The 14444-nt window shown below is 41.6% G+C and overlaps 2 protein-coding genes across 3 annotated transcripts; one reads left to right on the top strand and one right to left on the bottom strand.

Annotated features, from left to right (window-relative positions):
• Nucleotides 1-6569: 6569 nt before the first annotated feature.
• prg (piragua) lies at nt 6570-8663 on the bottom strand. The gene is made up of 2 exons (XM_017244171.3): nt 8382-8663; nt 6570-8328 (listed from the first exon to the last, which is right to left on the bottom strand). Exons 1-2 carry the CDS (start codon nt 8544-8546, stop codon nt 6778-6780), a joined length of 1716 nt encoding a protein of 571 aa, XP_017099660.2. The 5' UTR covers nt 8547-8663; the 3' UTR covers nt 6570-6777.
• Nucleotides 8664-9294: 631 nt separating this feature from the next.
• On the top strand, nt 9295-14376 carry Agpat2 (1-Acylglycerol-3-phosphate O-acyltransferase 2). Of its 2 annotated transcripts, XM_017244181.3 has the most exons (3): nt 9295-9683; nt 13057-13268; nt 13335-14376. In XM_017244181.3, exons 2-3 carry the CDS (start codon nt 13093-13095, stop codon nt 13972-13974), a joined length of 816 nt encoding a protein of 271 aa, XP_017099670.2. In that variant the 5' UTR covers nt 9295-9683; nt 13057-13092; the 3' UTR covers nt 13975-14376. The 2 variants fall into 2 exon arrangements, with proteins under 2 accessions (XP_017099670.2, XP_043069796.1); XM_043213861.2 differs by lacking the exon at nt 9295-9683 and having other exon boundaries at nt 12991-13268.
• The last annotated feature ends 68 nt before the right edge of the window (nt 14377-14444 follow it).

Here is a 14444-nt window from a genome sequence, read left to right as displayed (position 1 = left end):
TGCTGGACTGGTGGCCTGTCGGACGGCTGGGTCTACCTCCAAAAGGCAACTCCTTGGCCATGGCCTCGGGTTAGACATTGAGAAATATTTTTGCGAATCGAGTCGACAGACGAAGGCAGTCGAAACTCAATGAATTTTTCGCTGCTTTCGCGGCCTGTTGTGTCTGCCCTTGTTGATTTGGTAATCGCATTTGTTCTGGCTATGTGTTGTACCCGTTGTTTTCCCCCAATTGTCCACGTCCTCGTACTAGCTCATTCTGGGCGGAAAACGGATAGAGAATAGAGGATTTAAGGCATTAATAATAATTTTCTAAGAAGCCTGATCAATATCTCTATAAGTTTGTGTGGTTTCCTATATAATTATCAATGGCATTACTTCATAATCTCAGGTCTTTGGATGTCTTCTTTCCAAGCTAAGGGGTACTAGTCTTTTGGCTACTAAGCGTGGCTAACCTTAATTGGGGGACTTAAGTAAAAATATCCTAATTAGGTTTAAACTTTAAACAATTACCGTCCAGGGCCATAATTAAATCTTTTCCCATCTGGCAGCTGGAAATACCCAATATCCAAAACTGAAGACCATCCAGCCAATTGGCAACAACGTATGCGAAATTCGATTCCTCTTTGAGTTCGCATTCGGCATTAATATTCGCATTCCTGCCGAAACATTTTCAACGGAACTTAAGTGCATGAAAATTGCAAATATCGTCACGTTTCTGGCTTTAAGGATAATTACGTGTGCATAGCTCAAGCCGGCAGAGATCCGCCAGGGAGCGGGCCAGTCTTCAACCTGTGCAAGATTCAATTTGCGAATTTCACAGCCATAAACAAAGAACCAGCCAGCAGACGGAAGACAGAAGACACCATCCAGCAGCCACCGAAAGAAGCGGTAACAGTCACGAAAATACGAACCGAGTGACCCAGGGAAGGCAGCCCACCAGTAGAATCTCCAATGGAAAATGGAAAGTAGTTCCATTGTACTGATACTGATACCGAAGACCATGAAGCCAAGAAAACCAAGAAAACGAGAAGCGGAAGCGGTAGAGGAAACGGAAAACGGCAGCACACTCGACACCACGTACCGTGCTAATTTATGTGGGAGTCCCGATCGTCGTTATCCCATTCGCGCACCTGCCACCGCCGACCCTCCTGCCCAGCCCACCGCACCGCCATCACCTCAAGAAAGGCGTGTGAAAACTTTTAATCGAATCTTAATTGCGGAGGCCCCCAAACGAGGTGCTTTGCTCTGGCTCTGGATCGATCCATAATCGATCCACATCTAAGCTAAGTAACATAAGTGGCCATTGAAATAGAACAACCTTATGGATATAATATATATTCGTTACAGATCCTGTAGATTAAAAGTGATTTATAAATATTTAAAGTATTTTATGCTCCTCATTTTTTGGATATCTTTTTATTAAATCTTTTAAAACTGATACCTTGATACTCCTATTATTTTAAACACAATCGTCCATAGTTGTATCCCAATTGCGTTAAATTTCTTGTCGCGTGCAGGTTACGCAATATCATGGGTACTCCAGAGTCCAGCCTGAATGTGGATGCGGATGCCAGCACGTGCAGCCCGCTAAGGCCTGGCCAAGATCATATCATGATCTCGAACGGCCCACAAAAACTAGTCCTCGCCATTGCGGCGCTGCACGTTTGGCATTGGCATTGGATGACTGTCCAATAAAAGGCAGCAAACAATTAGACGACTGCCGTGTCTGGGTTGCACAACTTCTTTTTTTTGTTCATACCTGCCGATAGTTCTTCGTCTTGGATGATAATATTTAATATTTATGAATTGCGAAATCGACATTGCATAAGCCATCATCAGTCAGTCAGCCAGCGTGCTGAGGGAGCCGGAGATCGATTGCCTGCAGAAGTCTGAAAGCTGACCTCTGGCTGCTCTGTGAACTTCGATCTTAGCGGTTCTAATGCCATGGATAAACACAGAATTTTCGCAAATGATTTTCTTTTTATGATTTAATGAAAGTTTTTAGAGAGATATGGGATCACAACTTATAGGTCTTAGGGGTAAGTTCAAGTGCAAAACATATTGTTTTCTCTCGAGATAATTGGGACATTATCGGCGATCACCTGAGCATATGTTCATTAGCATGAACAAGCCAGCAAACTGCCTTAAGACCCACCCCGCATCCCCAGTATCTCCGTAGGTTAACTAAGTCCGACCCAATTTTCTTGAACCTGTTTGCCGGCAATTACGTTGGCTAACTGCCTTGTTGTTTACAAGGCTCAGCCTACTCCAGTTTTACAGAATCAATAAGTTGGCTAAAATGAACAGATTTATGGACGATAGCAAAGTCAGAACTTCTAAGTGAGAACCATAGATATGGTACATGGAATTGCATTATGAAGAAAAAAATAAACAACAAGAATTATTGTAGACTTCCTGAAAAAGGCAAAATAACCTGTTGTTGGAGTTCCTAACCATTGGATCCCAAACATTTATCTGCATGTCCGACTCGGCTCTCCCACGCGGCAAGTCAAAGAGCGAATATGGAGTCTAGGAGCTGGGGAGATCTTCAATGGGGCCTCGTGGCCAAACAAATGTGGACACGTTCGATGGGCAAGTGACCCGCCAAAGCACCTCACAGCCTCACATCCCATGCAAACTGGCCCCGTCCGGCCACAGCCTGCGGAACGTGAAATATTTTTGTAATTTGTGCAGGATGCGATAAAGAAAATGCAATCGCAATTGCCGTGGCCAGAGAGCTATGTCCATTCCATCGGCTAAAGCAATTGCACACCCTTGGCCACTACTATTTCCGCATGGGCTGTATGGATCAGCGAAGAGTTGACAGCGCACAGCTGCACACCCACAACTGCCCAGTGCAACATTGCGGCAACGGAGGAGCAGCCGTTCGAGGGGAGATTGCACCTTCGGGCTGTATCCCAAGATTGGACCTCACCTCACATCACCTGCCCATCTCTGAGTGCGCCTTATTTTGCAGCCGGACCGGGGGACTTGGTCAAAATTGCTTGTTGGAATTTATTTGCAAAAGGTTCTGGGCCACTCGCTAATTTGTGGCATGTCCTCGCTGCCAGAGACAAAGGAATTTCACAAGGGTGGGAATGGAAATTCGACACAAGCAATTTACATAATCATGGAAATCACCTGACAAGAGGCCTATCGGTTCTATATTGTTCTAGAATCTAGATATATATGAAAAAAAATGTTACAGAATGGCAATAACTTTCCGTTTCCAGTTGACAAATCTTCTAATTCCAAATCCATTTGCTACTCCAAAAGAAATATGTTTCTCTTATCTGAAGAGATTAATAAGCAACTGCACTAAGCAGAAGCACTCACGATTGACATTGGAGTTCCCAAGTCGCTCATTAAGTATCGGTACGTACGTATACGTATTTACTTGTTGGGGCCAGAAGGAGACACTAACAACTAATTAACACTTCCAGCTACTTCCACGCCCACTGAGCCGGCTAACCGTTTGCCGGCTGAATTAATGAACGAATTAAAGTTTGCGTGACGACATGAAGCGGACTCTGGACGGGATGGGACGACAAAGACGCCACATCGTCATCACCAGCATCGCCACCGTCGAGTCGGGGGCAGGCGGCTGCCATTCAGACAGCCGAACAACACAGCGTCAGGGCCAGCCAAGGAGCAAATGTCGTGCCAAACAAATACCTCAAGAGATCTTTGGGGATCGTGGGGACAGGGAGCGAGGGAACTGGTTTTTGGCGGATTCGCGAAGTCCAGCCAAACAGCGAGAAAGGGGTCCCCAAACGAGTAGCAACGAAGTGGGGACACCTTAGAGAAAAACAAATAACTAAAAATATTACACATATTAAGCAAAAGTTCCTTAAAAATATATTTTTTTAGGTTTATTTATATAGACCTATATTTCATTCCATATTTTTTGGTTTAAATTATTTTTTAGACATTTTTTTTAAACTAAAAAACAAAATTAAAACAAAGTCTATCTTAAACATAGCTTAGACTTGTAGCTTCCATCATATTATATTATGCTCTATTATAATAATTATTATACCTTTTATAGAGGCACACAATAACTAGAAAAAATGTCCATTTATGTAAATATTTATGATACAGTAAACGGATGACGACGGCGACCTGGATGAGGATGATGGCCTGTCAGCCAAGTGGAACGATATGTGTATCTTGCCAACATGCATTATTTGTTGGATCGCATTTCTGGCATTGTCTGCGAAGAAAGTGAATTGTAAATTGACTTGCATCTGATCGAAATAAAGCGAAACGGATGTGAAACGGAAACGAGAGCCTCTCTCTAGCGTTTGGGGCAAAAAAGTTTTAGGAGAAACTGCACAAAATACTTATGAGAGATTAGCTTTTGTCTTGGTGGAGGAGGAGCTGGTGGAGGCCGATTGGGAGGACAGGCACTCCGCCCCAGTGACGGATGTAAAAGTGTCGTCTGTCTGGGTGACATTGATGTATTCGTATTCCCAGCAGTACATCGACAGACGACGATTTGCAATACACGATTAACAATGTTGGGAACGGGTGTAATGCGTTTACGGTTGTCCCATTGCAATCTTAGGGATGCCATCTTCCATGGGTGTGGGCTTGACAGGCAAGGAATGATGTATTGGAGAGGAGGTGGCCCATCTAGCTTTAGTATCTGATTATATTGCAACTTTGCATTCACATTGAACCTAAGGTAAATGTCATTCCATGTCAGATATCTTAAAATTAGACTAGAGTAATTGTAACGTCCCTCTATCCGCGAGATAGTACACCCAGTGCGTGTTAATAGCTGTAATTAAGTTTTGCGTGGGTGTATAAATTTATGTACGACTAGGTAACAAGTCAATTCACTGCCAGAGGCTTTTGTGGCACAATTCCTGTACCTCAGAGCACATAAATCCTCAGGTTTAAAGTGCGTGCTGGAAAAACTTTTCCCTCAAATAGGGCTCATTAATCTTTTCAGAAGGGGGAAATTTATGCCCTGCAGCTTATTGGAATGAGTAAAAGTTAACCCTTCATATTCACAGAAATTAAATTGTTTTCGCAACTGTGTGCGAAGCCACTGAGTCCGTACTTTCGCACCACAGGTGGTGCCTCGGATTCTCGTGGCATCCCGGACACGCAATCCCCTAAAGAAACCCAACCAGATAATTTGAATGCAGTAGCTTTTTTATTGAGATGCCAATGAATCGGGTAAAAAGATTAGGCGTATATTCCAATTAAAGGTTTTTCAATTTCATGCCAGGAAATTTATTTATTGTATCCTATAAATTTCACTTACGGATAAGTACCGAGGCTAGAAAAATTAAATATTTAAGAAGCCTTGGAAGGCTTTCAGAAACTGGTCTGAAATTGCAAAAATAGCCCACCTGAGATAACAATTTCTTAGCTAAATTCCATGTCATATATCACAGAGACTTTCTACCGACAAAGCCATATGTACCTTGTACATATGAGAAGACTCCTCGCATTTCTCGCTTTTTAAATGGACATACGGCGACGACACGAAGGCAGCAATGTCTGGCAGTTGGAAACTGCCTTTTATGTACCAGTACGTCTCGTGCCCCTTATCTTTTTGGGTATGACAAAAGTTGCTACTCAAAACATGCAACATGCTCCCGAGGACCCTCCATCCGCGTTGCGGCTCTCTGGATATTTCAATTCAATCAAACGAAAGCTGTCCGAACCAGCAACATGTTCATTTGTCATGGCGCGGAGGTGGAAACAAGAGGCTCAGCGACGGGGGCGCTCAGCGGGCAATGCCAACACCTAAACACCAAAGACCCCAAGCCAGGTCCGGCACATAAATCGCGGATTGACCCTTCCCCGTGCCAAGGTAATTGGGTACTTACCGCTCACAGTGGAACTATCCGAAGCAATGTCCAACCGAAACGAACCGCAAGGTGATAACCTGGCCCGGTGGATTCCAATTCCCTGGATTGCGTGCCCGTTTCTGGAATAGATTTATCGTCTCGTTTGATATCCGCACTTTATTTATGGCAGCTCGGCCCCATGACTATGCCTTTGGTCTCCCCCTCGTATTTTTATTATTTATTATTCTATCAAGCGTTACACTGTCAGCACCAGCACAATTCACTGCGCGCACGCCGCCGAGAAGATGACGAGGTCTCCAGCCGGTGGAGCTCCGAACGCAAATCAAAGGAGGACCGTACGGTTCAACCTCGAAAGACAATCTGCAGCTTGGAAGCTTCAACTTGAAGAAGGCTATCGAAAGGGGGTATCTTACTTACTTGAAACTTTAAACCCGTTTTTACTTTAAAGTGCTTCTCTCCCAAGGCGGTAACTGATCTCTTCAGCTTTACTTTATGGATCTACCTGGAAACTTCAGCTTTACTTTATGGGGTTATCCTGGAAACTACGAAGATCCAAAATTTTTCATTAAAAATCAGGGGAAAATAATTCAAATAAACCTTAGTTCAACAATGCTGCATGCAAAAATAAACTAAAATATATGCTTTTTACTGGAATACCCCCTTAAGATCAGTCTGCTTGCAACTTGTTGCATGCAACATGTTTGTGTGGGGGATAAGCTCTTTAAGTTGAAATAACATTAATTAGAAAACATAATTTAAATACCATTTATTGACAATCAATTAGGAAACCATTAGGCTACATTTTGGAAGCCTTAGCAGATCTAAGAGAGAAAATCCTTAAGCAGGAATCGCAAAAGAATACATCTTAGAAAACCAATTTTAACAGCCGCCAATAGCCTTGATTTTATAAACTTTACAATCCTACTAACTAAAAAATAAAAGTTTTATATTATTCTTCGGGTCTCGTTTCGCTATAAAATCCCAAATTCATAGTGGGTATCATGTTGCTATAGAAGGAGAGTTCGGCTGCCGAGGGTCGCATTGGCATCGGCTCCTGCACTACAGGGGCCATTATTGGCACTGGAGCTTGATCCATTACTTTGTGCGGTATGACAGAGGCGGCATTAATGGCTTGTTGGGCACTCTGGGCCATTTTGTGCTGCAGCTGATGCACCTTTAAGTGATTCTCCAATTCCACCTGATGTAGGAAACTGATGCAGCAAATACTACACGTGTAGCTGGGCCCATGGGCTTCCAATTCGTGACGCTGCAGCTGCTCTCGACGATTGAATCCCATATTGCAGATCTTGCAGGCAAACAGTGAGTCCATATGGAGGGCCCTATGCCGTTGCAAGTCCCGCTCCCGCTGGAACACCCGGTCACAGACGTCGCATCGGAAATTTCGAGAAGATTTGGGCTGCAATGATGGTTTTGGCTTGACTTGGACCTGTTGCTGATGGAATTGGTACTGAGCCAAATCGCCCTCCATCGGTGGAAGCCCTCCCATTTGCGCCTGCTGCTGTTCCACATCCCGTCGTGTGTGGACTTGTTGGTGAGCCAGCAACTTATCCTTCCGGGAGAACGAGTACGAACAACGGCCACATTGGAAAGGTTTCACTTCGGAGTGCGAGCGGGAGTGCTTCATCATTTCGACTGCCGTTTGGAAGGAACGCGGACACTGCTGGCAGACGAACGGCTTCACCCCACTATGGATGCGGACGTGCTTAGTCAAGTTAGTATTTCGCGAAAAACTCTTGGAACACACGTTGCAGGTGTAAGGGCGCACGCCTGTATGTACAATCGTGTGCTTCTTTAGATCGGAGCGCCGGACAAATCCTTTGCGGCATTGAGCACACACATAAGGTCGATCAGGATCGTGCAACGTCTTGATGTGCGAGATCAGAGCGGGCCGCGTGACCAGACACAGGTTGCAGAAGGCGCAAGAATATGGTGCATTGGGGTCGTGGGCGGTGAGTTCGTGTTGCTGGCATTCTGACGGGAGAGTGAATCCCACATCGCAATACTGGCACAGAAAAGCCCGCTTAGGTCGTGGCGCACCTGGGTTGGCGTCGTCATTGGCTCCAGCTGTCTTCATTTCGGCCTCTAACAAAGCCATTTGTGCCGCATCCATACCCAATGGCATGTCCGCATCGTCGCCATGTTGCCCGTCCTCCTCATCATCCTCGTCAAAGTCCTCGTCCTCATCCTCTTCATCATCCTCATCATAATCGGCGTCGGAGCCGAGGAACTCGTCTTCGCTGGTCTCTGACAGCTTTTCAGGATCCACATCAACAATAGTTCGGTCTTCTTCAGCTTCGAAGACGCCTGGATTTCCATTCAAGCCTGGACGATACATGGCGTCTTTTTTAAGGAGACCAATTAGTTGCTGCTGTAGGGCCTGTTCTCGCTCCTGCATCCCGCGACGCTGCTCGTGAGCATCCTCCAGTATTTCAACACAATTTGGACAAATGTGCTCCGACAAAAACTCGTGCCGTTCATACTGCAAGTAAACAAGTTAAAAAGGGCAATTCATTTAATGTTTTAATCACTCACCTGGACATCCCAAAGGCGCTGGCAAACGTCGGCAATGCTGAGGTCCTTGCAGAACTCCGGAGAGCTGTCGAATATGTTTGGCGATTCAACGCTTGCTTCGCGGTGGCACAGACGACACGAGCTCGAGGTCGGCGGCAGGAAGTCTTCGGGCTCCGGAATAAACATTTTGCAACTATCCTGTGGGCTTGATATCCCTAATATTTAATATAGTTCAAAATTATTTACACATGGAACTAAAGCCGGCCTTGCAGAAGAAGAAGAAACCACTAGAAAACACTCTGAAGAATAATGTCCTAACGCGTTTGCGGTATTTCGGACCATGCGGCCAATCGATTACTCGCGGCACTGTGGAGCAAAATAATCGCTTTATGGTCAAAAAGTAAAAAATTTGTTTGTTAAATTTTTGGTATTTATGTATAATAAGACATGCTAGTAAAAATTAAATCTTTTTACAATTAACTTTTGTTTACATATATAAATAAATGCTTAAAACCAAACTGTTAGATTTTGGATGTTTTATAAAATTTCTTAAAAAAAAATTTTAAGGAAAACTAGCGTTTTTGGTTTCTATAAAAAAATTTGTTAGGTTTTAAAATGTGCTTGAATCCCATTAGAAGTATGAAGTTCTTGAAGTTAGAAGTTCTTTAGAAGTTAGAAGTATCTTGAATCTCGCAGAATGCTTTTCTAAAAATTGTATTTCTCAAAGATACATACAAGATACATTAAATAATTTAGTACTAATAAAATATTTTAAAATAAATATATTTCCACTTATTAGTCATGACTAACTATCATCTTCAATTATCATAACTTTAAGAACAATTGTTTTTAGAACTAAGTTTTCGAAACGCACCGTTCGAATACCGTTCTCACGGAAGCTCGACTAACATGCGAAAGGGAAAGCTTTTTCAATTACCTACGGACTTTTGATTGAAACGGACGGAAAAATTTTGTTGTCTCTGCTGAGTGCCGGCACTCTGGCGGCGGAAAATATAAATATCTCGCAAATCTGTGTGAATACGTAGATTCCTTTAGCCGAAAAGGACTCGACACTCAAAGTTGAGTGTTGATTAATTGAAAGTGCAGTGGCTTGATTGCAATTAGCCACGAGTCGGTTTGTGGAATTCATTGCATTACAGATGCTGGAGCAGCAGCACCGCCCGCGCGAATTACACACACAGCGGCACATCAATTGTAACGCCCACGCAGAAACAACCAACAACAACAACAGCAACCACAAGTGCCCCAGAAGCAACAACTTTTTCACCTTCCGAAGGGAGTGCGAGTGGAAGTAACAGTTCCGTGAGTTTGTACTATTTAAGTTGTTGTGCTTTAACACATATTTTGTCTTCATTACGCTGCTGGATGGGTGTGTGAGCTCTGCGGTGTGTGTTCTGTGTTCCAAGGGGAACACAACAAAGCAACAACTATTTCTACCCCGTGTACATTTATTACCTCTCTGGAGCTTACTCCCCTACTCCGCCACAGTTCCTTGCCTTCCTTTTTGTCGTTTTCTTTTGGCCTGAGCTTTCCCCCATCGCTCTCCTTCATCGTCACGCTCCTCAAGTTATCCCCCAGAGTTTTGGGTTTTTTGGCTACCTGTTCCCCCTGTTCCCTGTTGATTTTTGGGTTATTGGGATTCCTTAAACTTCCACCATTGCCCCAGTAAAGTTATGAGTTTCAGACTTTAATAATTCAAATCTTTAAAGGGGAGACTCGAACTTAAGGGTTCGGAGTCCTTTTTAATGCGTAAATCGAAAGAATTTGACATGGAGGGCACATCGATTTTAAAATTATATTAATTTCCAATTCCCTAATAGCTTTGATGACAAATAATTAATAATTACTATGCTAATAATGGTTTTAAATTTTCTAAAATGAGTCGATTAATGGCATTACTTTGTCTAGTATACCGCCAATTTTGGTTCAAAACATTCCACTCGCCCCATTACCGGTGAGACAATGATCTTTAATCATTCGATTAGACTATGTCCGATCGTCAGATCGGTGCAATGACTCAAGCTTATTATAGTTCCACGTTCTGTCCCGCTCGTAGACTCATCTCCCTCCCACTCGCGGGCCCAAGTCTATGCACTCGTTGACTTTGAACTTGACTCGAGATGCCTGACGTTAAATTGGCTGGCAAATTGAGGCTGCAGGGAGCCCCGGAATCACTACTTCATGCCTGTCACATGCGTGTGATCGTCAATGGCCGGTTCCATGCTGTAATACAATACTATCTATACAATTTACCAGCCTGAAATCATGCCATAATCTTATCAGCAACCGAAGCTCTATGCTGGCTATATACATTTTTACTCACTGTCGGTCGCAGAGAGCCGCGGCGTGGGTTCCAAAAAAGATAAATGGGTCACTCGCTTGGCTACCCCTTTTCCATGTGGATCCATTCAAGGGCAACTGGAAAATGTAAACAATGAGTCGAATGCATTTGACAGAATGATTTGCTAATGAAATTCGCTATATTATGCAAGATCTAAGCCGATCTAAAATATTCTTGAAAATTGAATTGAAATTAGAAAAACGTATTTTGCATACAAAGTACAAACTCTATTACAATTTTTTCCTTTAACATCTAATTAACTATCAAATGCACTGATCAAGCTATTAGAATTCGTGTTTTTACTTTATTACATCAGTCACTAACAAACAGGCTTTAAGTTAAAGGTATTTATTATATTTTTTACTTTTATTTTAAAAGGAAACATATACTTAAATAATTTAGAACCTTTTAAAAATATTCCGCCAAAGAAAAAAAAGTAACACCCCAAACATAAATGTTTCTGTTAAAGTATGAATAACAATAAATTCCCAGAAAAGGGTAACTCGAGCCATTTGTTTTCCGCAGAAATAATAACAGTCCATTTCTCACCCATTACATCCACGACACTATCGAGACTCTTATCACATTGCAAACATAATAAAAATAACTTGAGCCCGGTTATGGTCAGAAGAAAGAAAATACATTTGCACTTTAGCTTACCAAAAAAAAAATCAATGAAAACCAAGGCAACTTAATGCTACTACCATTTGATCTCAATGGCTGATTGGAGCTAAGTACGCATTCAACGCGCAATTACGCCGCCAAAGGTCAATATCAACAGTTTGTCATCAAATCCAGGCTCCAACAGCCGAAAGTTATGTCTATAACGATAATTGCCATAATTGGAATTGCTAACATCACAAGTTGTACTGATGTACTGGTCAGGTCATATAGTTACTTTTGACGTACTTAGTAAACTGGACTAGAACCGAAGGTGGAATTGCATATTGACTAGATGGGGCTTACAGATAAAATGTTGAACTAAAATTTAACTAATCTCCTAATTGTAGATTAGTTAGAAGGGTTGACCCCAATGACTCGTTAGATTGTGGAAAAGGTTAATGGCTGACAACTAAAGCATTAGGAGACTTTGTGACAACTGTTGTATAGTTGTGAGTTTAAATTAGTTTTTGCCATTTTTTTTAACCTATTAAAAATAAAATTGATTAACTCCAAGTTGCTATGACTGTTTTTGAGCTTCACCTTTTGTATTATGTGGTTTATCTTTATCATAAAGGCTGAATATATTTTTTAATTATGCTCAACTTATATATCAAAAAGATAACCTAAATAAAGGGTGAATACTATAAATAGTTTTTACCTTCACTATATAATTGGAGAAAAGTACCTGCCTGCCTGTTGTAAAAAATTAATTAAAAAGGTGATTTGTTCTTGCAGCCAATATTTTGTTTATATTTTTATTGTAGCTCGGTAATTACAAATAAACAAATAACACTTTATTTGTTTCTTTTAAAGGGTTTCTTTATGGCCACACGTTCTTATTTGATAGCAAAGTTCAATTTATGGTTTTTATGAGTTTATGGCTTAAACATAAGCATTTTATTATTTCCCATAATCTGAAAAGAAATTCGATTAGGCCTTTTCATAAATAAGGCATAAATAAACTGTCAATTGAGTACAATTGGTTGTTTGTGGCTATCAAATATACTTAAACTTTAAATCTATGGAAATCTTAAGAAAGTATAGTAAATTTTTAAAAATAAAGTAAGTGAAGTATGATTTCCTTGTACTTGAGTCTATCAAGGTTAGTTGATTAATTTTCTGATCTCCACAATCTTTTATGTTCGTCACAGTCCTTTTAAATAATAAAATATATCAGCGAGATACCAAAGTTCAGTGCCTCAATCCAAACAAGAACCATTTGTAGATAAGCTTTTTGCCATTTTACGTTTAAACACATTTTCTGTCATGGGTTTTTTTTAGTTTTATACTACCGATCAGCCGTATCGGACGTGTTTTTTGATGTGTTAAGAGGTTTGCTACCAGGGGGATGCCGGTTCTTAGATCCTACGTAATCTTGGCTACCAAAGTACAATTAACCATAAACCACTTCCACATGTTGTTACCAGGGGTGCAAATGCTCATAACATTAATACCGCTATTTTTGGTTTTGATACAGAAATTAGAACTGTAAAGTATTATTAAAAATAATTGCATGGTTCTTCTTATCCAATATCTTAATAAATCGTAGTCAGTTTTTATCAGAGACGTAAGGTACTCGAATGTGGGAAATCATTTTTTTTTCAAAGTCAATCAAAATCAATCAAGATGTCTTTGAGCTAAATAACTAAAAATTATTTTTATTTTTTACAGTAAATTACACAATTGGAACCTAAACAGAAAAGTAAAATGGCTTGCACGTGCGAAGTGATCGGCCTGGCCTGTGTGGTGGCCCTTATCCTCAGCGTTTCGGCCAAAGCTCCTTACCAAATGCGTATGATTTTCATCTTCTTTGGAGCGGGAGTCATAGTCTTGCTGTGTGTTCCCTTTATGATTTTGCGGCCAAGAGATTACAGGAATGCTCTGTAAGTTTTTAAAACTTTATGGTTTGTTTTAGAATATTTCATTAAGCGAACTGGTTTTCTTTGTAGCGTTCCCGCTTGGGCTTTCCGGCAACTGTGCCGTCTAATGGGAATTACGATGGAGGTGCGTGGCTTGGAAAATGTACGTAAGGATCATGGCTCTGTGGTGATTATGAATCACCAGAGTGCCGTGGATCTATGTGTTCTGGCCTACCTATGGCCAGTTATCGGCCGTGCCACAGTCGTCTCCAAGAAGGAGGTCCTCTACATCCCGTTCTTCGGCATCGGAGCCTGGCTTTGGGGCACTCTTTTCATTAATCGGTCCCGGAAGGCCGATTCCATTAACTCACTGCAGAAGCAGGCAAAGGCGATACAGGATCGCCAATGCAAACTTCTGCTCTTCCCGGAGGGTACACGCAATACCAAAGAAACGCTGCTGCCATTCAAGAAAGGATCCTTCCACATTGCGCTGCAAAGCAAGAGCCCCATCCAGCCTGTGGTCATATCGAAGTACTCGTTCATGGACGACGAGAAAAAAACCTTCCGCCCAGGACATGCACTCATTCACATCTTGCCCGAAGTTACCACCGAGAAGTATGAGAAGGACGACATGGAGAAGCTGATCGAAGAGTGCCAGACCGTCATGCAGACGGAGTACACTAAGCTGAGCAAAGAAAGCCTGGCCTTGAGCTCCAAGAAACAAGCATAGAACTGGATAGGTTACAATACAACTCAGGTTACACGAAAGTACACCACCAAAGTTCCGGCTTAAGGATTTAATATTATATTCGATCTACAAGATTTGTCTATGAGAGAGGAATCAAAAGCAATGGATGGGACGGGGACTTGGAATCATTTGCCTAGTATTAAGCTACACTATATCAATCTTCAAGTGTATTTTTGATTAATATTAACTGTTTTACCTCCAATACATGAATGTGTATGCCTAGAGCTTTTTTGACAAAAAGAAAAACAAGTAACAAGCAACTAAAGACATTTTTACAAAACGAATAAAACGCATTTGTTCGATGTTTAGCTTTATTGGAATTATACAAAATATTGATGTGTATGTATATAATGAAATGAGATCTATAAAATATTTTGCACTAAACTTTCGACTTTTAATTGTGTATATTTTTGATCATAGATGGGTGATACGCCATAAGGCTTGAAATTATA

The sequence above is a fragment of the Drosophila bipectinata genome, chromosome 2L (assembly GCF_030179905.1).
Source record: "Drosophila bipectinata strain 14024-0381.07 chromosome 2L, DbipHiC1v2, whole genome shotgun sequence".
Classification (NCBI taxonomy): domain Eukaryota; kingdom Metazoa; phylum Arthropoda; class Insecta; order Diptera; family Drosophilidae; genus Drosophila; species Drosophila bipectinata.
Note: the sequence above shows the minus strand (reverse complement) of the source record. Positions and strands in the feature narration are given on the sequence as shown.